This window comes from Crinia signifera, chromosome 3 (genome assembly GCF_055691185.1).
Source record: "Crinia signifera chromosome 3, ASM5569118v1, whole genome shotgun sequence".
Classification (NCBI taxonomy): Eukaryota; Metazoa; Chordata; class Amphibia; order Anura; family Myobatrachidae; genus Crinia; species Crinia signifera.
Window position 1 is genome coordinate 314386708 of NC_139219.1, and position 23993 is coordinate 314410700.

General features: G+C 45.9%; 1 protein-coding gene across 3 annotated transcripts in view; it reads left to right on the forward strand.

The window, feature by feature from the left end:
* LOC146064792 (adhesion G protein-coupled receptor F5-like) overlaps window positions 1-23993 on the forward strand; it is a 199314-nt gene that overhangs the window by 110359 nt on the left and 64962 nt on the right. For all 3 annotated transcript variants that reach the window (XM_083178663.1, XM_083178666.1, XM_083178665.1), the window contains exons 2-3: window positions 4080-4202; window positions 8351-8423. In XM_083178663.1, the coding sequence (XP_083034789.1) occupies window positions 4101-4202; window positions 8351-8423 (175 nt within the window). In that variant the 5' untranslated portion in view covers window positions 4080-4100. The remainder of the gene's footprint in view (window positions 1-4079; window positions 4203-8350; window positions 8424-23993) is intronic.

A 23993-nucleotide genomic window follows, 5' to 3' on the forward strand; every position in this document is an offset into this window, starting at 1 on the left:
GCTTAGTACACAGTACAGCTGGGATGTGGGGAAGCAGAGGAGCAGTCTGCATGTTACCAGGGGCATGTGTCAGTGGTAGAGATGAGCACAGGTAACAGCAGCACAATGCTCAGTACACAATACAGCTGGGATGTGGGGAAGCAGAGGAGCAGTCTGCATGTTACCAGGGGCAGGTGTCAGTGGTAGAGATGAGCACAGGTAACAGCAGCACAATTCTTTCTACACAATACAGCTGGGATGTGGGGAAGCAGAGTACCAGTCTGCATGTTACCAGGGGCAGGTGTCAGAGGTAGAGATGAGCACAGGTAACAGCAGCACAATGCTCAGTACACAATACAGCTGGGATGTGGGGAAGCAGAGGAGCAGTCTGCATGTTACCAGGGGCAGGTGGCAGTGGTAGAGATGATGAACGAATAGTTGCGGGTGTAGATGGTAGGTCATCCACCCACATGTTGCATATTGTGAACTCGGGTTGGGGTGGAGGAAGGGGACCCAAACTATATCTGTGCACCTATATCTTACCACCAACAAATTCTGCCACTGCTTATGGTAAAACATGCGCCATGGGGGTTATCCAATATTTTGCATATACATACTATTTGTCAACTGTGTGAACATCGGCATTGCGTGTAGTTTGCGTGCACCTTGAAATCCGGCTCATAGTCTTGTAACATGTTTGTTTTCCCTGCCTATGAACTGGTACATCTACAGCTGTCATACTGCTAAAAAAATAACTTTTATGGGATGGCAAATGTAGCTTGACCTATGACATCACTTGGTTATACTTACCATGTACTGTATAACTCATAGGTATGTCCAAATTGAATTTATTGTGATATCAATAAACTAATATTCCCACTGGGTAACCTGTGATCAGGGTTGCACAGAACAGCAGATTTTCAATACAGCATTTTGGGTGTATCTGTACCTCAAGGTGACCTTTTATTTTACTCTGTAAATTTAAGCAATGAGAACCAGGAGAACCTGCCTTGCTGTCTAGAAATACATTCTTTACATTGTTACAACTATGATTTGACACGTTCCATAATGTTTACAAAGTAATTATTATCCCGAAGCAAATAGTTTTCTTTTAAAGCAAACAATATTTTGAACTGATTTCCATTTGAATTCCGGCTTCCCATATGGCATATTTGTAACACAAGCTGTTTGTAAAACACAATTTGATTATAGGGTTCTGACGCGGCTGTTCTGACGCGCAGTTCTTAAGGCCCATACACACTGGGCGACTTTGATCTGAAAACCGCTCAAAACAGCAAAGCCGGTCAGTGTGTATGGCCCGGTGATTGTGGTCGGTGACCATCAAATGATGTGGGTGTTCCCCCACAGCCTGCAAATTATTGTTTATGTTAAATATCCAGTTGCAGCCTATATGTATGAATGCGGCGTGCGACTGGGGGGGGGGGGGGGTTGCATATCAGTATTCGCAGGGGACTCACAAGGCTGCGGCCGAAATCCCCAACACATGACTTGAGGACTCAGGAACAGCAGCACCGATATGGGATGTACAGTATATTGCATTCTGCTGTATCTTCTTATCAGAGCGAGGGGCTGTTGCTGCAGCAGTTACTGGACGGGACTAAGTAAAAACCGGAACCGGACCAGATTCAGAAAACCAGACCGGACAGGCTCCGTTGATCAAATTTTGCCATACCAGAGCTTGTAGTGTCTATTCTGTGGGGGGCCTGTGACACCTGTCACCGGTGAGATGGGGAAGGACAGATTACAGCCTCCCCGTGTGGTCCAGACCGTTCTTTTACTACATCCCCAGAACATACAGGGAGGCTGGAATCTCTCTCTGTCTCTCTGTCACAGACATCCACACCAAAAAGACACTTCCTGGACCGGACACTACAAGCTCCGGTACAGTTTGATGACTGGAGCCAGTTTGGTGTTCAAGGGTCCAATCTGGTTCCAGTTTTTGTCCTTTCCAGCTAATGGAACTGTTTTGGGAGACTGCAGTGAAAGGGGCGCAGGGATCCTGATTCATCTCTTCTGGATGACCCACTCTCTTCTGGGCTCCCAAACCGCTATGCAGCAGCTGAATGTTACATCACTAATCCCTTATCTTCTGATGGAACATAATACAAATACTCTGTTATCTTATGAACTGTTAGCAGTGCAAACAAGCTCAGGACGTTTTATTATTATGTACTGTAATCCCAAATCTACAGAAGATACTGTAGCTAACCCATATCCTCCTGTCTCTCGGTTATAGGATAGTATGGAGTCTCTGCAAACACCCAAATATCTCTAAATCTCACTACAGATGAGATAGATAGATAGATAGATAGATAGATATAGCTGTAGATACATATGTAAGCAGAGAAGCATGTGATCAATAAACGGGACTCAGCCTAATTTAAATGGGCGTGGTCCCACAGGGAATCCCGATGACATCACTCCAGTAGTGTAGGGTGCTAGGCATCCCCTACTATGTGACAGTGGCAGAGGTCCGCAGGATATTGTCACACTACAGGACCCAGCTTCTATCACTGTGGAGGAGTCGGCAATTTGGTGTTCCCCCATACACTTGCATGCGAATGGAGATGTAAGCGTACACATCAATTCTACCGAGGGGAGTCGCAGGGCGGCTGTGCGTTCGCCTGGCTGGTGGCATTTACCCACTCACCAAGCAGCGAATGCTGAAACAGGCCCTTTGTGTTAACTTCCCTTATGTGTACTTTATATGAGATCTGATATTTTTTGGTGTTGGAATTTGTACTGGTATCTTAGACGCCAATACCGTACAGTGCCATAGGTACTTGTGTATTATCTGGGCGCCCGATTTTATCATTGCATGCCACTACTTAAGGCATGCGATGCGATGCTATGCGATTTTTCATTGTAAAGACCAGATTTTTAATTGTATAGTCACCCATGGGTGATTTCATAGCCCCACTATCCAACTACGCATGGAGTTGATTTTATATAGTGTGGCGAGCGCAGCGAGCCCCAAGCGTGGCGAGCGCACCGGATTACTTTACATGTATTCTGCGTCCGCTCGCCACGCTTTGGGCTCGGTGGCTCGCTGCGCTCGCCACACTATATAAAATCTACTCCATGCGTAGTTGGATAGTGGGGGTATGAAATCACCCATGGGTGACTATACAATTAAAAATTGGGTCTTTACAATAAAAAATTGCATTGCATGAATTGTATGCCACTATATTACATGCGATGCGATGCAATGAAAAAAATCGGGCGCCCAGATATTACACAAGTACCGTGCCATATATTTACATGCCAGCATGTTCTCTTGCAGTGCTGGAATTACTAAAATAAAACCTTCTAATTACACATCAAATTCTGTAGACATTCAAATTGTTGAAGGATGAAAAGTAGACATCAAGTCAAAAAGATACTATCAGGCTAATAAGCCAATTTTTTGCTGTGCGTAAATTAGCACCTGCAATAGAAACCCGCCCACTGTGTAACTAGTAGGAGACAGAACTGAGCTTCCTAATCAGACATTCTCCCACTTTATAATATGAAGCCTGTCTTTTCTTCTTGGCAGCTCCTCTCTGGTCTAATGCAATATTTGAGCACAAAGAAAACTTGGTAGGAGAAACCGCTACTATTTATTACCAGTTATTTATATAGCGCACACATATTCCGCAGAGCTTTACAGAGAATATATGACCATTTGCATCAGTCCCTGCCCCAGTGGAACTTACAATCTATATTCCCTACCACATGTACATGCACACACAGTCAGGGCTAATTTTTGTTAGGAGCCACTTAACCTACCAGTATATTTTTGGGTTGTGGGAGGAAACCGGAGTACGCGGAGGATACCCACGCAACCACGGGGAGAATATACAAACTCCGTACAGTTAGGGGTGTGAATTGAACCCCTGACCTCAGCGCTGTGATGCAGTAACGCTAACCATTACACCGTCTGTGCTGCTACCAGCCCTGTGCAGTGTCTTGTCCCACATACAATAATGCAGCTCTGGTTACATTGTATAATATATTACTGCTATTGTGGTCATCGTTGAGCAGTTTTGTTTTCATAGAAACTGACAATTGAGCGGTTTTTTTTTTATATTGATTTCCAGATTTCCTGAGCGAGTCCCAAGATGCGTCTTGTGTGGATATTCGTCTTCTCATTGCCTGTACTCGTGACACTTTCTCAGGCGACATTGGAATCATGGGACCTATCTCAGCTGCTCTCGTCCTTGGTGAGTGCAAACAAGAATCCTTTGATTTTAACGTAACTCGTTGTCATTCCGTTTTGTTGTGTTGCTATTCTGTGACTGTGCTGATAACTCATATGTGGTCCTTTTAGCTTCCGATGTATCATATGAGACCCCCACCGAGTGCTGCCGGATCCTGCCTCAATCTTATTTGCAGCATTCACGATTTCCGGATCCGATTCCATGCGCTAGGGACAGTGGATCGGAATCGGAGGTTAAGCGCATATGATTTGAGAACTTTTCACCCAATTTCTCGCCCCAATCCATCAGAATTGAGTGAAAAGGGCCCAAATGGTATAAGTGTATGGCCAGCTTAACTTATATTGGACCAATCACATAAAGCCAAGGATTCAGCTAGCTTTCAATTATGATCACACCAGCTTCCAAAGGACTCCAGGCTCGCAAATTGTTTTCGTTTCCTCTGAATGTACCTAATTGAATTAAGTTCAGTGTTCCGTTTGGCGGACTGGCAGCAAAGTAGCTGGGAACTCACATTTCTCTATATATGGCGATGAGAATGAGGATGCGAATAATTACTTAGCTACGGTGTTTTGTCTAGGTTGGAATAAATATCTATATACCCATACAACATCCTGCAATGATTAGAAAACTGTTGAGGTTTGTGGTTCCAGCTCTCGTGCGGTTATGGAACAGACGTCTTGTTCTCTAAGCCTCATTGTCCTGTGCGGTCGGCCTGCCATAATTACCGTGTGCAACAACACATTTATTCAGCTATTTAGTACCGGCATTGTAGTTAATCCCCCCGGCTGTTCGGGGGTTTGTGTGTTTAATCAGAAACCAGCTCACCGAGTGTCTGAGGTGACATTTATATGGACGCTTTGTATTCTCTTGAAATTCCAGAACTCAGAGAAATATTTTTGCAGTGCTCCTTGCAAGAGGTCGTATAGCACAAGGGGGCAGATGTATTAAGCCTTAACAAGAGATAAATGCAAGGGTGATAAAGAGAGATAAACGTCCAGCCAATCAGCTCCTTACTGACTTTTTTCAAACACAGCCTGTAACATGTCAGTTGGCAGGTGATTGGCTGGATGTTTATCTCTCCTTATCACTCTTGGATTTATCTCTTGTTAAAGCTTAATACATCTGCCCCAAGGACCCTTATTCTGGTTGAATCGGAGGGATGCGTATTTTCGGACAGGAACCGGGTGATCTTAGCCCCGCCTTCTGTACGGATCGCTTACACCGTCCGAATGCGGTAAGACGCCGACCGAACGGACCGCGAGTGGATTTTTCATGTGAACAACTCCCCCATCCTCCGATGGTCACCAACCATCGAATGATGGACCGAGCGGTCAGGCAGCACTGAGTGCTCCAGACCACTCGGGCATTTCTCCGTGCAAAAGGAGGGATATGGGCGGGCAGCTGGCATCCGGCTATGTCATATGTCCGCCCCCTACACGTGCATCACGGCCAGATTACCATACGCACGCCCAGCGTTTTCATGGGAACGCCCATGAAACGCGGGGCGTACGCATATGGTAATGAGCAAAATCAGCCCTTCACGCCCCTCTCCACCCCCTGCTCGGATGGTTCCATATGATCATTTTCTGCACGGATCTCATGCCATGTTCGGACATGTGAGGCATTCGCATATGCGCAGATACGCCTCCGCACATGCGCAAACACCAACCATCGGCTGTCCGCCCGCATTCTGAGCCATCCGACTCAATCAGAATAAAGGCCAATGTGAGTGTGTCCTAGTAGGAGCAATACGGGCATGACGTAAACAGGCGGGACCAACTTGTGTGCGGTAAGCGAAGGGTGACACGGCGATGTACGTGCCACTCTCGCTGGTCGCGGAAATAGAAATCTTTGGGCCCTGGAGCCTCATGTTTTTTGCCACAATACATATTGGGCCTGATTCAGGTTAAATCGCTGAGCATTGTACAGTCGCTGCTTTGCAAGCCAGGAAACACTGTCCGCCGGACGAGTGAACGGTAGGCTGACTCATCCATTCACATGCGGGTGTACGGGCGCAAAATCATTCGATGATTGCTGATCATCGAATTATTATTTTACCCGTTTGCAAGACAGACTGACTTTTGCCTCGGATGTGGCTGAGAACGGGGCGGGATCTGACGTCATGCGATGTCAGCCACCTTTCCCGCGCAGGCTTCACCACGCCTGCGTTCACATGGGGACGCGCAGCATTTTTACAGTCACACCCGCCGTATTTGTGGGCACACCCCGGAAACGCCGGGCATCCCCATGCAGCAGCCCCTTTTACGCCCTTTACGTGCCTGCACTGTGCGCAGGTAAAGTGAGGAAAAGGCATTCGCACATCGGGTCTGCACAGGCGCATATTTACATGCGCAGACCCGAAACATCAGTCCCCAAGCGAATTTGCAGGGGACCGAGTCAACCTGACTGAGACCCATTATGCTGCGTCAAAGTGTCTCAGTTCTGTGCGTCTCATTTTTACCTTTGTACGCCATGTTGGCTGTGTACGAATAATGGAGGCGGTAAATTTTGGTGCCCACCGGCTTGTGCATGCCTACTGTTGGCCAGTTGGGAGCCAGTGTGTTAATGCTGCTTTGTTGTGTGAATGGTATGTGCCGGATGTCCGTCCCTTTGCTCTTCCCGTCTCCTATATTCGAATGTTAAATCAACAATGTCCAGGTAGACAGTCAATAGGTTGACACCATGGGCCTGATTCAGACCTTTTTGCTAGGCTGCGTGTAATGACAGCCTAGTGAACAGATGAGCGCCGATGGGCCGACACCCCCTGGAGAAACTATGCGAGAAATGTGGGGTGGACTTAACCCGCAAATTACCATGGATTCGGTATGAAATCCCGACGGCCAAAATCCCGATGGTCAAAATACCGAAAGCTATTGGCAGACGGTCAAAATCCCGACAAGGTCAAAATACCGACATTTAAAATCCTGACAAGGTCAAAATACCGACATTAAGAATGTAGACAGGTGAAAAAGTCAACATGACTTTCGGTCAACAGGTCGCAAGGTCGACATGGGTTTTTCACAGTTTTTTTACCTGAATGTCGACACAGTTGACATGGACACAGTTTGAAGTCAACCGCAGCCCCTTGCATCACTCACTTCGCTCGCCATGCTTTGGGCACACTATTTTATTCTCCCACCACGCCCTAGTGGATGGTAGGGCATGAAATACCGCCTGTCAGCACATGTCGGGTCAAAAAACAGTGAAAAAACCCATGTCGACCTCGCGACCTGTCAACCGAAAGTCATGTTGACTTTTTCACCTGACTACATTCTATATGTCGGTATTTTGACCTTGTCGGGATTTTAAATGTCGGGATTTTGACCTTGTCGGGATTTTGACCATCGGGATTTTGACTGCATCCCATTACCATCCATCCTGAAAGTCAATTTGTCGACAAATATAACTTTCTTAAGATCTCTGATCCACCTCTCAGATATGAGTGATACAAAGATTATTAATGTGACCACATAAATTTTATGTTTTATTATTATAATAAAGAAAATAAATCCATATACTTTATTAATTAAACATTGGTGCAAGCGCTGATTCTTCACCTGTTACTTTGAATTAGCACAGTTTTTATTCCCATTCAAAGTCTCTTGATGCCTCCTGCACATGTTTACAGAAAGACGTAAGCCACCCATGATGCATGTGTAGGAGAGAGACATCACTGTATACTGGCGCATGCAAAGTTCACAGAGCCTCTGGGTCATGCCCCCTTAGCGTCAAAATGGAGGCGTGGCCTCGCGGGAGAGCCGTGATTATAGGCGCGCTTCACTGTGTCCCTCCTCCGTCTCCCTTCAAGTTGGGAGGTATGTGCAAGGTGATAATGAACCAGCCAATCAGCTCCAATATGTAAATTGGGAGTTAAGACGTTAGGAGCTGATTGGCTGGACATTATCACCTTGCACATAAAGTTCTTTATTGGAATAGATACCATTCTCCAAGCTTTATATATATTTACCCCTCAAGGACATATGACCCCGTCAGCTGCATTCAAGTGGCCCAGGCTGGGGTAATTGGTACTCGCACCCCTTTCTGCACAAATGTATGGGAGCAATGCAAAATGCACTTATTAGTATACTACATGTACTATAGTGAGTGTGATAAATTCTGAGCCTATGTAATGTACTATTTGTATTCTATAGGAGAATGTTTTGTATGAAATGAAATCTGACACAGCAATGGAACAGAGTCTATCAAGGAAGAAGCGTGACGCTGGTAAATACATTATTACTATTATCTCCATAACCTCATACTGTTGTTGCACCATCACATTCTGTTTGTTGCTTGTATCAATCATTATTATCAATGTTTTAAGTTTAACATGAACATCAAAGACATTAACCAGTGTCCAAGAAGAATATTTATTATTAAAGCCATACTATACCTTTAATATAATGAATAAAAAGATTTTAAGCACTAATAAGGTCCCCAGAGATAAAAGGTGTATGGGCAAATGGGTATAAAGTCACCATTTGATAATGCTCCAGTAAAGGGTAGTTCAATGTAATAATCTTCCAATGGTGAAATCCTCACAACAGGAACATGAGAGTCCAAGGAATGGCAGTCCAGCTCCGGAAGCTGGTGGGGCAGACCAGAGAGACAAACGAGCATGGAGTCCAAAATGAGTCAAATAAACAAATCGGGAATGGCAAGGCATGCCATCTTGTTGTGCCTCGGGATAGTTTTCATGCTTAATCCATTTGAACAAATTGTAGGTGCAAATCTTTATTAAAAATACATTGTTTTTAAAGTTATTGCACTATCTGCATTTTGTTTTTTTATTGAATATGCCAAAATTGGATGAGGATTTGACCATTGGAAGATTATTACATTGAACTACCCTTTACTAGAGCATTATCCTATGGTGACTTTATACCCATTTGCCCATACATCTTTTATCTCTGGGGACCTTATTAGCGCTTAAAATCTTTTTATTCATTGTATTATATGTATCTGTTTTCAGGTGGTTTTTGAATGTCGCCTTTAATTTGATTTGCGCTGCTTTTAAGTTTGTTGTGCGCACTTACTTAGTCACTTTTTTTCTCAATCTGCATACTTATATACCTTGTAAGTGTCCTCACTGGGAGACACCAGGGCCCTTATTTTGATTCGTGCGGTACGGCCCGCGTGCGGCCGTACCGCCGATGTTTTTCTTCTGCACATGCGCAGAGGTCAATCTGCGCATGTGCAGCCCCCTTCGCCGCAGACGGATTTCGTCCGCCGCAAAGGGGGCGTATAGGGGCGTGAGGGGCTTCATCCCCTCATTTCCCTTTGTGTACGCCCCGCGTTTCATGGGCGTTCCCATGCAAACGCGGGGCGTACGCATGGTAATGAGGGCATGACGCCACTCATGGGGGCGGAAAGCTGACGTCGGCGGATGTCAGCTTTCAGCCCCCATACAAGCTACCACACGGACGATTGTCCGTGTGGTCTCAGCTTGCGGGAGCTGCCGCGGCGTGCGGCCCTGCCTTCGATGGTCGTCGACCATCGAATGCAGGGGGCAGCTCCCACCATGGTGGAGGCGTACGCCTCCACCATTTTCGTGCGGATCGCCAGCCGTCCGTGTACGGACGGCCGTGGCGATCCGTAGTGTGGGCGGGGATACGTCTGGTGCGGTCGGAGCCGCATATGCGGCTCGACCGCACCAACCAGAATAAGGGCCCAGGAGAGGAGACTCTGCAGGACACTTCAGGGGGCGGGACAAGCAGTCATGTAATTAGGCCCCACCCCCAAAAAATGGAAACACCAATGAATCATGAGTCCGTTGGTGAGGGGATGGAGCTAAGTTATGTGTTTCAACCATTTAGCTCCGCCCCCTTCCCCGCAACTCCTACAAATGCTGGGGAGTACCATGTAGAGCGAGATTTAATGCCGCCGATGTTTTTTTTTTTTTTTTAAGGGGAATTAACCTACAAAGGCATGGTTTTGCCTTGTAAGTTAATTCCCCTTTAAAAAAAACATATGAGTTTGGCGGACATCTCGCCGCTGAACTCGGGCAACATTAAATCTCGACCCGTAATCTTGTCCACTTCACTAGGAAGGTACCAGGCAGGACCGGCTCAACCATTAGGCAGCTTTAGGCAGCTGCCTAGGGTGCCAGGATCTGAGGGAGCACCACAGAGTCTGCCTATCACAAGTATTTTTGTTATACTTAATGCAGGTGGTGGATGAGGAATGTCTAAGATGTCACCTTCACACTTTCACTTGAGGGTCTGGAAAGTGGGTATTGATGGCAGTGTTGGGTTGCAGGGGGTGGGTCAGTAGTTTTAAGTTTTGCCTAGAGTGCCAAGAAAACTTACACCAGCCCTGGTGCCAGGATGCTGGAAAGCTGCCTACTCTTGAATTTGTTGAAGTCTTTTTCTAATAATGTCTTCTTCTACTACTAATGTTAGATATGACTTACAGTAGGGTAGGAAATTTATTAGTAATCTTTAGTTAAACACATGTATTTAATTAAAGTATCTGGGATCCATTATCCATAATGATTTGGAAAATGCTATAACGGTATAGAAAGCAGAACTTACAGTAATATTGGTAGGGCCTGCAAGTTGCAAGCAATCCAGTTCTCCCACTTATACAACATCTAATACACTGAAAAACATACTTATGGATGAATGCACACAAGGTCAGACTGCATTGGAATTTATTGCATAGGCACCACATTTACAGTATCATGTATATCATGTCACAGCAGGCAGCAATCTTATGCCGGGTACACACTAGACAATTTACAGAACTCTTGTCATCGTTAACAATATTGGCAGTACTTGCGGACGCACTGACCGATATCATCAACAATATCATTTAGTGATGTCACTCAGACCCCCGCTGAACGGCCAGTCGTTGATGATATAGTCAACACTGAGCTGCATGTTCAGACAACTGCAGATATTGTTAACGACCTGCTGGAGCTATCATCGTTAATGATATTGAAGGTACACACTTGAAGATATGATCGATTTATCGTGAACATTATCAATCTTATCGTGAATGATATATCGTCATGTGTTTATGGGGCTTTAGTATCAATAGTTACTTATCCCAAAAATAAATTTTCACTGTTCTATACAAATATCTCACAACAAGCATGTAAGCATAGACCCGCTTATATGTGGAGCTAGACACGCCCTTTGGGCGGAGCATGGTACACATCCCTTCCTCCCTCCTCATCCACCGCCCCCGCTCACCTCCTCAGTGGTGCACTACACTTTCAGCGGCATATTCTACTCCCTAAGTCTAGTATTTAAAAGTAGGCAAGTACAATAAATGATCTCACAGGAAACCAGCTTGGTGAGCCAATATTATCCACTACAAAGGTCAGATGAAAGGTGGATGTATGTTTGCTTAGTTTTACAAATCTACAGAGCTTCATGATTTAGCAAACAGTACAAATGAATAAAGTAATTAATGGAACAGACACAAGACAAACATATGAAGAGATGTTTGACGTTCTGTGCTTTGCTGGGCAAATACTCTCATTCCAGCGTTTGTATAAGAAATTAGCAGTAGTTACAGAGCATCCTTAGCACAACCAGACTAATGATCATACAATGATCTCTGACACGTGACATAATACACATACACGTCATTCGTATTATGCACAATGCACGCTTTGTAGACCAGGCAGGGCTCATGCTGCACTGAGATAGCCTTGTACAATAAATATATTACCTGCAAAAGCTAAGACATGGCCGCCATCGATAGAAGAGGCCCGGGGATTGTTGGTGTTTCCCATATAACACAAGGAAGTATCCAGCATAGAGACAGGATTGTCTGCCAACTGTGGGAATTCTCAATAGCTGGATAAGACATTAACAAAAATAATTAAAAGATCTGACTCATATGCTGAAACATGACTAGAACAATGTCAGACCAGGTATCTGTTCTTGTGAAATGGGGATGCACAATAAACAGTGTATTGAATTGAGAACAGACTTGCTTACCTCTATAGTGCGTTGAGCAGGCTACTTTGGGGCATGGCTTAACTGTACTGTCATGGGCCCCCCCTCCAAGATGGGAAATGCCCACGAACATTGGGTATTTGGGTAGGGGGGGGGGGGGCTACATGGCACTGAGGTCATGGGTTCGATACCCACCATGGCCCTAACTGTGCGGAGTTTGTATATTCTCCCCGTACTTGCGTGGGTTTACTCCGGGTACTCCGGTTTCCTCCCACAATCCAAAAATATACTAATAGGTCAATTGGCTCCCAACAAAATTAACCCTAGAATGTCTGTGTGCGTGTACATGTGGTAGTATAGATTGTAAGCTCTAGATCGTACAGTATATCTCTATATTAGAGATATAATTATACAAATAGATAGGAATGAGACAAGGAAATATGACAGATGACAGAGATAATGTGCTAGCTATGAGATGAATGGGTCACTCACCACTGATACTTGGCACTACAACATGAATGGTTCATCTGTGTAAACTGAATTCTTTCATTGTTTATCACATTTGGCAGTGACATCCTCACCTTTCCTGCTGGGGCAGTTTCTCTAACCAGAGACAGCCCTGTAGTACCCTCCCTGACATTACATGGTATCTGCTAACCTTTTCTTGGTTCTTCGCTTCATCTGATCTCACAATGAGGAAAAACCTCCACAGATACTGGGCCCTATTGTGACTCAGGGGCAGGTGTACTTAGCCTTGGAGAGAGATAATGTAGAGAAAGAGATAAAGTATCAGCCAACCAGCCACTTTATCTCTCTCCAAACTTAGTACATCAAGCCCTCAGACACAAATGGAATTGTGAATTAATCTGGTCGATTTCAGCATACCGCACACGCACCGGATCAGGCATAGGCAGTCACACAGTACGGGGAATAGGCTTCCATATTCCGATGTACAGATTCTCGCGATGGGTTGTAATACAGTCCCAGTTCGCCATAGGTCCAGATTGCCCGCCGAAATTTCTGGGAAAGTCTTAGTGGCATATTTATATATTAAAAAAAAATCCTAAATTTATTACTAAGATCATGTGAAAACAGGTGTTTTTAAACCGTGTTGACATTATTCTAGTATCACTTAAATGTTTTTAAAGGGCTTTTGGAGGGGGATTTGTAGAATTCACAGACTTTGCAAAATGTCAGAATTTTGTTTAAAAATTGGGCATCTCACAAATCATATCAAAATGGTCTCCCAATAATCAGAACTAGGGGGCCTATTCAGACCTGCTCGTTGAGCAGCGAATTGGGCACGTCTCCGATGGCGGGGGGTGTGCACATTCTTAAACTCCCAGTGCGAACGCCTTCGTCGAGTTTTTTGATCACCGAGGTGTTTGTAAAATGATTGACAGGCAGGGGGGGGTGGTCGTTGGGGTCAGTCCAGCGTTTCATGGGCCCACAAAAACCTCTGGGCACACTCACAAAAACGCTGGCCAGACCCCAGCGAATGTAGGTGGCCTGCTTGAGGCGGGTTGATCATGTCACATGACCTCAGCGCCCGCCCCCCCCCCCCCCCCCATTCGCACAAGAACGTCCAGGATAAAAGTAAGTCCAGGCTTACTTTTATCTGTGAAGAGAGGAGAAATGATTGGATGGTGAGTAACCTCTCCTCTGTGTGGAAACCTATAACATTTGGCCATTACAGACATTAATAGAACAGAAAATGCATAACCTATTAGAACTGCAATCAAAACGTAGCCTACTGTATGTGTGCGCCGCGTGTTCTACATTCATCGCCATAATAAGAACGATGAGCCCGACCATAGTGAATTATGATCCTGTTTATTCCTGGGAGATGTGCTAACGCAATCATTTCTCAATGAAATCTCTTTTATCAGTAATTCATGCGGAAACCTCTGTTTGTCTGAAGTGCTATTTAAAGCTTCTTCTGCCAGTGAGGGTGTCGGGCTGTTACGTTATCGCTATGCTCAGACAATAGGATGACAGCTACTAGCTGGGTTTTGTTTTTACAACAAAGCTCCCCTGACCTTCATGGAAAGTGGTAGCATTCTTGTCAAACATAACAGGTTTAGTGGGGCAAAGAAAAATAACAAAAAATAGGCGACAAACAGAATTGCATCGGGTTTGTTATATTGGATGGACATATCTAGAAGTATCGGTCAAACGTTACTGCCTGGCATTCTGCCGCATTTGTCTGCTAAAACGGAATTAAAATGAATAATAAACAGTGAAATGTTTCAGAGATATTACCTATGCAGCATGTGAGTGTGATGGGGTTCTGTATGAAAGTTTTGTAGTAAGTCTATCTAGCCATTCAAGACATACAGGGGCCGATTCAGTATTAAGTACTCATAGCAATCCACATTCGGTCCCAAATTGTATCGGGCATTTGGGCAGATGCATTAAGACACTCGCTAAGCAGCAACCAACCGCGTCTTAGCGAGTGGTACTGAATTACCCCCCATAATTCCCACTCTTTATGGCTGTTTAAAGGGGTCACCTCCAGCTATACTAGACACCAGAGGAGGGATGTATCAAAGCTAAGAACACGGTCAAACCTCCAGAAATGCTGGCTTTGGAGGTACAGTATGGCTGAATTTCTCAAATGCACCAAGATCTGGAATGCGATACATCCAGAGCTTAGACCCAGCAGGAAATGCCATCTCTAGATGATGTTGAATAATAGAAGCCTATGGACATCTTGTCATAAATTTCACTGAGAGAGGTCCAATCGGATCCAACCCAGTGTCCCCTGCGGCGAGTAGGTCAGGCAATGCACGCGCTTAAGGACTCTTGTGTCATGAGTTCTATCTTCGTAAAGGACAACTCTTATTGGGATGAAGAAGATCGATATAGGCGCAACATGTCGTTTGCGATTTCATTCAAGCATGCGTTCCTAAATGCTGTTATGCTTGCGATGAGTACTGGGATAAATGTATTATTATTATCATTATTTATTTATATGGCGCCAAAAGGTTTCCGCAGCACCTAACAATACACAGATGAGCGAAAAACAAGAATATAATTAGAATAAGAATTATAGTACAAGGCAAATTAGGACAAGTACATGGAAAATAAAGACAGTTTCATCAGGGGACAGGACACTGACGCAATTATCAGGGTGACAGAGATGTGTTCTAAGAAAAGCATACGAGGAGAGAGGGTCCTGCTTGTGAGAGCTTACATTCTAGATACATTGCAGGCAGCATATACTGTAGTTAAAAAGGGGCAAGTGATTCTTATCTGCCGTCAAATTCTATGTGCTTATGTTTCATCCTGTCCCATGAGAGAAACGTTTTCATTGGATATATACCTTTGCATATCATTATATTTGTATGCTATTGCCATCTCAGGAGATAACAGCAGATAAGCACCAATAACTGATTTTTTGTGTCTATCGAAGTTCTTTGTAGAGGCTACATATCAGTAACTATACTTTACATTATGAAATCCTGCCAGGAAAGTGTACTCAGAGAATACTAAGGGTTGATCCTATTAGGTGCGGATGTATTTGCACTCGCGAATCATCACGGCATCAGGCGCACTTTACGGCGGACTGAATTCGCGTAAAAGTGCTCGCACCTCCATTGGGGTGCAAGCTATTTTAAGCGAATTCGGCCCAGCGAAGTGTGCGAGATCGGCTTAATTCGGGTGCCATTTTCAGCGTTTGAAGGGCACCCTTCAGTGCAAATAGGATCGACCCCTAATTGCGGATGTTATTTTTATCTGCGAACGGGGCAAACATTCCTTGGCGAATAATTTTTCACGTGCGAAGGGACGTGTTTTATAATCATCGGTTATCTTTACCCATTTCAATGAAAATGCGCCCACACCAGAGTGTGACTGTCTCCTTGGCTTTGCACGCTGTTTATATCTGGCAATGTAACCCGTTCTTGCAGTGGGGTTTTGTGGTATTACTGAAAATAGGGAATTTGTGACGGCACCTTCCTGGAAGTGGAATCAGACATCTATAATCAAATCACGTCTAATATGATGATAAAGTGCAATTATATGTAAAGTGTTTAAAAGGTTGCTAACAACAGTCCGACCCCCTGGCAGCAGGGAACGCGGACTAAATTCCGAAATAAACACATACACAAGCTATTACTCTCAATCAACCTCCAAATATCTGAGATCAAGAACACAAATCCATCACCCCTGCAACTACATAATGTAAGGTACTGTACTTAGTTTCAAGATAAACTTATAAGTGAAGTTCTGCAGTATTCCAGCAGCGTCCACAAGAGGTGTCCACAGTATAATCTGGGCAGACAGCATCCACTAAAGTTCCATACACACTGGGCGACTGGGGGAAAGCTGCTCATTGCATACACACTGAGCGGCTTTCCCCCTGCCTGGCGCCGTCAGCGGGGGGAGGACGGCGTTGCATAGTGGTACAACCAGCAAATGAGCAGCTTTCCCGGCGATGATGCGGGAGCGCGCAGCAGCGGTCACGTCTCATCACCGGGCCATACACACTGGGCAGCTTTGAGCTGAAAGCCCCTCAAACATGCTGTTTTGAGCAGCTTTTAGCTCAAAGTCACCCAGTGTGTATGGGCCTCAAGGTCAATTGTAAATGTTTTCCATTTACAAATCCATGTAATAATTTATAAAATGTCAATAATTCCATAGAATATTTAGAATTTCATGCATTGTATGGGGGAAGGTATTTTACAGGATGCTTGTCACTTCCTGTGGAAGCACCACTAGTGCATACCTCCTTGCCGGTGCTATGCCCGGAGAGAGCACACTCCTGCAACACAGCTCAGCCAGGAAAATTTCCAGGGATACCACTGAAGTGGGTTAATACTAATTTGGATGCCTGCAATATGGAATTTCTTATTTGGAACTATGCATGTGTTGTGATATTTATTTTCTTCTCACTTAGCACAGTATAAATGATTAATGTGATACCTATGCAATACATTCCAAATGCAATTCGACCTTGAGTGAATTCATCCATAAGCATATAAGTATTTTTTTGGTGTATCAACTGTGATTTTATTGTGAACACCTGGCGGACCGAAGCTTGACTGTCGTATCTATATTTATTGGATGTGCTGTTCTCCATACCATTATAACATTAGCAAAATAATTATGGACACCAGCTACTCTAATTAAACAAATGTGTTTAATTAAAGAAAGATTACTAGCAAGATATCTTACCCTTAGTCACAGCAGCAGCAGCAGCAGCACACTATGGATGAGTGCACACCAGCACAGGTTAAAAAAAAGACCCTGTGTGCTCATGTGCTCCTGTCTCTCTCTCCTGTCAGGCGCCCCGCAAGAGTGGGATAATGACAGTTGTAAGCAGGAACTATTATGTCATTAAGCCCTGCCCCCAACATGGGCAAATGCCCCACCCCTTCATGCTATCACTGGATTTTACCTGCTTTTATCATCATCCTATAGAACTAGAAAGCTGGTGGGAGAGTCACCTACTCTCCATCAGGGGCGGTGTGGGACTACCCTTAAAATCTACCACAGACCTGGGCTAACCAACAGGCGAATCTTGGTGTAGTTTCTAAGTATCCATGCTTAACATACAGTGAGACCCACTGGGGATTTCCCTGTACTCCTGTGGCCCAGTCTGACCCTGCCTGTACATTTCCTCATGCCAACTTATGAATACATTGCAGTTCAATCCTAGATTCCTTATGTAGTTTACAGTCTTTTACAATTACTCCGCCCCATGTCCGCCTAACGCCATTTTTTGCCCTAATTGTGTTTTTGCACGGAATCGTGCTCCCTGTAGATCAGACTACAGATGGCCCTGAATAAGGGAATATGGCCACCCTGCCTGGCTGAGCAGCTGAGGGATAACAGAGCTGGTACAGCCTCTCCCTGCTGATTCTAACACATAAATAGTGAGAGATGAATCCGAGGAACAGATAACTGAGTGATGAATGGTATTCTCTGCCTTATGTATCGCTGGCTCTGACTGCATTACTTGGATAGCACTAGGATAACAGCAGCTAGAATCGCATTGGTTGCTATGGACTTTATTAAATGAGGCCCAGTAACATACATATTTATTATAATTTATTTATTAACAGGTTCTTATATAGCACAGCATATTCCGTTGCGCTTTACAATAGGAGACAGTTATACAACAAACTGGGTATTTACAGACAGTCAGGGCCGAGTCGGGGTGGGGGCGCCCCGGTGCCGGGGGGGGGGAAAGGTTGGTACCTGTGTAAAAAAACTTCAGTCCCTCTGCTGAGTGCTGGTGTGTGCAGGGGTGTCCGTGCCGCTGGGGGAGCCTGCGGTGCTGTTATTGTGTATAAGCTTGTCACGCCCGGCGGGGTCCCTACAGTGAATAGAAAATAACTAGCGCTTCCCGCGCTAGTTATTTTCTATTCACTGTAGGGACCCCGCCAGGGCGCGACAAGCTTATACACAATAACAGCGCCGCAGGCTCCCCCGGCGGCACGGACACCCCTGCACGCACCAGCACTCAGCAGGGACGCCGGGGACGGAAGTTTTTTTTACACAGGTACCACAGTGCTGGGGGTGAGGGGCGAACTGCCGCCCTCCAGGTGCCGGCGCCCTAGGCAAATGCCTAGAGCTGCCTAGTGGTGGCGCCGGCCAGTCAACAGTCAACGGGGTGTGCATAATACTGTTTTATAATCCCACACTGTGTGGGATTACTGTATATAGTAGATCCTCAGTGGGGATATAGACAGATAGTCAAGAATACCGTACTTGTCAGTTGGTGTAATTAGCAACCTTCCAGAGATCTCTTGATGAATATGTAAAACAAGAGACAGAGAGCTCCGCCCCCGTATAGTACTGATATGACAACTACAAATAATGCCTTATGAATTAGGCTATAATAACAGGAGAAAAATAAATATATGAAGGGAATTCCCCCTTTCAGGGAACTCACACTAATCGGTGTGCAAGGTGCGTATCGAGAATTCTTTGTTCTCCCCGGATAATCACGTGTGTTTTCAATAAATGTAGGTGTCAACTACAATTGTAATATGTGTGTGTGCAGAAGCAGTACAAAGTACAAGTGTAATGACCTACTATACAATGTATTGTGTGTCATGATGAAGCACACTATGGTTAATTTTTTTACAGTGGTGAATAATTCCCAGCATCCTCCGCAGCTGCACAGATTGTCTGTAGCATGTCACATGACCTGTGTCAGAAGGAGGGTGAGCAGTTGGACAGGGCAGTTGGTGTGGAGAGGTCCAGGCAGAAAGAGTGTGGCAGACAGAGGGAGCATGGAGGACGCTTATACTTACTGGGGGTATGCGGAGACGGCTCATCAGTTGCTGGGATTCCCTCTCAAGTTATTGCTGTCACCTGCCGGACTGTAAATGAATAAAGGAGAGGTGTGGTGAGACCAGCCCCAAAATACATACATACCTGTACCAGCCCAGGAAAGAGCATACTTGCCTACCCTCCCGCATTTAGCGGGAGGCTCCCGACTTTCACAAGAGCCTCCCGCTGCCCCGCAAAGCCCCACAGTTCTCTCGGTTTCTGGGTCCGTCCATTAAAATATGGACTGCGCATGCGCGCATGCGGAGTTGGTGGGGGGCGGAGCGTGCAGGGAGCACATCACAGCCGGCCACCGCGAGGCCGAGGCTGCTGCTGCTGTGTGTACGCGCTGACAGGAAGCAGTCAGTCTGCACTGTAGTGTATTGGGAGGAGCAGGAGAGCCGGCAGCCAGGCCTCTGCTTTACTCCAGCTGGCCCCGCCCACCACAGTGAGCTCAGCCTCCGTGCATCAGGCCTGCTGCCAGCTCTTCCTTCCTTCCTCCTCAGCAGGGGCGTAACTATAGCACCGCAGCCCCCACCACCGCGGGGGGGCGCTGTGCATGTGGGGGCCCCGGGGGCTGCGGTGCTATAGTTACCCCCCCAATCCCCCGCAGACTTACGTATCTTGCTGGTCCCGGCGGCTCCGTTCTTCTGATGAGGACCACAACAAAATGGCCGCCCCCATATAGCAAACAATTCTCTGAAACTGTCTGCTGTACGGGGGCGGCCATTTTGTGGTGGTCCTCAGCAGATGAACGGACGGAGCCGCCGGGACCAGCGCGATAGGTAAGACTGCGGGGGAGAGGGAGGGGGTTAGCATAGGCAGCGGGGCGACGGGGCGGCCGGGGGGGGTGCTCGACGGGGCGGCGGCGGGGGGTGGGTATGGGCGCCCCCCCTAACGGCGGGGGGGCGCCCAAAACGTAGCTACGCCACTGCTCCTCAGCCTGCAGTGATCTGCCTCCCCCTCCACACTGCCGGGATCCTGCACCCCCAGCAAGGAGTAACACAGCCAGGTTAGTGCTGTGTGTGCACTGGGGGCTGCCTGTATGTAATGTGTGCGTTTGGAGGGGGAGGGGGGTGGGAGCTGTATAGTGTGTGCATGGCTGCAATATAAGGGGAATGAGGGGGGGGGGTATAGGTAATGCAATTTAGTGGTGTATGTCCTGGGGGAGTAGGGGCAGTGTGTAATATTCAGTAGTGTCTGTACTGGGTGTAATAACATATGGTGTAGTGTATATTGTACTATGGGATTGTGTACAATGTGCTGTGTGTACTGGGTGTAATGTGGAGGGGCTGTGTATAATGTACAATGGTGTGTGTGCAATGTGCTGTGTTTAATATGGGGGTGGGGCCATGTATAACGTTGTTAGTGTTAAGCAGTGCTGTGTAACGTAGCTGTGACGTCAGTGTGTAGCACTCCAGTGTGATGTAGCTGTGACGTCAGTGTGTAGCCCTGCTGTGTAATGCAGCTGTGACGTCAGTGTGTAGCCCTGCTGTGTAATGCAGCTGTGACGTCAGTGTGTAGCCCTGCTGTGTAATGTAGCTGTGACATTAGTGTGTAGCCCTGCTGTGTGATGTAGCTGTGACATCAGTGTGTAGCCCTGCTGTGTGATGTAGCTGTGACGTCAGTGTGTAGCCCTGCTGTGTGGGGTAGCTGTGACATCAGTGTGTAGCCCTGCTGTGTGATGTAGCTGTGAAGTCAGTGTGTAGCCCTGCTGTGTAATGCAGCTGTGACGTCAGTGTGTAGCCCTGCTGTGTGATGTAGCTGTGAAGTCAGTGTGTAGCCCTGCTGTGTAATGCAGCTGTGACATCAGTGTGTAGCCCTGCTGTGTGATGTAGCTGTGACGTCAGTTTGTAGCCCTGCTGTGTGATGTAGCTGTGACGTCAGTGTGTAGCCCTGCTGTGTGATGTAGCTGTGACGTCAGTGTGTAGCCCTGCTGTGTGATGTAGCTGTGACGTCAGTGTGTAGCCCTGCTGTGTGGGGTAGCTGTGACGTCAGTGTGTAGCCCTCCTGTGTAATGTAGCTGTGACGTCAGTGTGTAGCCCTGCTGTGTGATGTAGCTGTGACGTCAGTGTGTAGCCCTGCTGTGTGATGTAGCTGTGATGTCAGTGTGTAGCCCTGCTGTGTGGTGTAGCTGTGACGTCAGTGTGTAGCCCTCCTGTGTAATGTAGCTGTGACGTCAGTGTGTAGCACTCCTGTGTAATGTAGCTGTGACGTCAGTGTGTAGCCCTGCTGTGTAATGTAGCTGTGACATCAGTGTGTAGCCCTGCTGTGTAATGTAGCTGTGACATCAGTGTGTAGCCCTGCTGTGTGATGTAGCTGTGACATCAGTGTGTAGCCCTCCTGTGTGATGTCAATTATAGGCCTGCTATGTGATGGGGTGATGCTGTGTAATGTAGCAGAGATATCAGTTTGTAGCCAGTACTGCACTTTGTACTTTAGTTTTTACCTGCACGGCAGAACACACCCCTGAGTGACAGTAGACACGCCCATAGGTGGGGATAGACACGCCCCTTGTGTAGAATGTGATACGCCCCCTCAACGCCAATCAATAATCTCCCTGAAACTACTTTTCAAAAGTAGGCAAGTATGGGAAAGAGGTGTTCTTATAAATACCTACAAAGCTGTATAAAGTTTAAATACATTTTACCTCAGAAAAGGACATTTTACCTCATAGAACTAAAGTCTGCTATGTATATGCACAAGCCACAGAAAAGAGACATTTACCGCAGAAAGGCTGTAATACGCTCTTCTCTCACCCAAATGTATATATTGAAAGATGTACTATCCTAGGAAGGTTAAAAGATGCTAACACCCTAATGAAGGGTAACACAGAGACTGCGGTTACCTCAGATTAACTGTACAACAGGCAGACATTTTTGTGCTTCCTCATCAGAAGGAGAGAAGAAGTTGCTTTCCCTGACTAATATTATTTGATGGAGAAATAGTGACAGTAATAAGCAATAAGGTGTAAGACTTTATACAGCTGGCTTCATGGTACAGTGACTTACACGCTTAGGCCAAGGATATGAAGAAAAGTGGAGAGAGGATATATACAGTGTTGTTGCAGTGTTGTTACAGTGTTGTTACATTGTGAGAAAGCCAGCAATTATTACCTGATTCACTTTCACTTGTGGATTACAAATACAGTAAGCCCATTGCCAGGATACTCAGTGCGGAACTCCAATCTATAATACAAAAATAGCTGCTTTGGTTATAGTGACTACCTAATAAATAGAGAGACTAAGTAACAGTTTACAGCTGCAGCAGGTATATTATTGCGCAATAATAAAGAAGTATTTTAGCATATAATAGTGATAATATTGTCATTTTGATGTCATATGAAAATGGTAACAGTATATCTACAGTATGTTGAATATCTATATATAAATTCTTATAGTTCTGTGTTTTGTGTCCGTCATGATCGTAACTATCTTTGTTACTGTATTAATGTAATGTTTATTGCATATACTTTTTAATGTTTTAACTTGTAAAATAAAATACCTGATATATAAAAGAAAGAAACATTGCCATGGACATTCCTACAGTTAATTCACTTACCTGCTAGAGGAAAGGAAAAGGGAACTAATTAATATACTTTCCGGCTTATTACACAATTATATAAAAACGATCCTTTATTACAATGGGGTATAGATATGGTATTCTGGTATTACTTTTGTCCCACTTGATGAGATCTGCTGCTCCCGTGTGCCTTGGAATACCAGAAGGACTAAAAAACGGGGCCCCGTTTTTGATCTAATATCATTTGGACCACTGGACATCCTTAACCCATGAGATGAGTACCCTAGCTCCCTTTTTATTGTATATCTATACCCCACTGTATTAAAAGATCGTTTTTATATAATTATAGTTGACACAGTGGCGTAACTATAGCACCGCAGCCCCCGCGACCGCAGGGGGGCGCTATGCATGTGCGGGCGCCGGGGGCTGCAGTGCTATAGTTACGTTACACCCTGCCGCCCACTGCCCGCCGCACCAACCCCCGCAAACCCCCCCATCCCCAGTCTTTACCTGTGTTCAGTATGCGCTGGTCCCGGCTCCCTTCTTCTGCTGAGGACCACCACAAAATGGCCGCCCCCATATAGCACACAGTTCTCTGAAACTGTCTGCTCTACGGGGGCGGACATTTTGTGGTGGTCCTCATAGCAGAAGAAGGGAGCCGGGACCAGCGTGTACTGAACCTAGGTAAGACTGCGGGGGTTGGTGCCGCGGGCGGCGGGCGGAGGGGCGGGTGAGTGGCTGGGCGCCCTCCCTTTAACGGCGGGGGGGCGCCCAAAATGTAGTTACGCCGCTGAGTTGACACCTACATTTACTGAAAACACGTGTGATTATCCGGGGAGAACAAGGAATTCTCGATACGCACCTTGCACACCGATTAGTGCGAGGACCCTGGGAGGGGGAATTCCCTGCATATATTTATTTTTCTCCTGTTATTATAGCCTAATTCATAAGGCATAGTTTGAAGTTGTCATATCAGTACTATACGGGGCGGAGCTCTCTGTCTCTTGTTTTACATATTCATCAAGAGATCTCTGGAAGGAAAACACCTGGGGCGAAATGTAATAGGGTGCGTTTTTTTAGA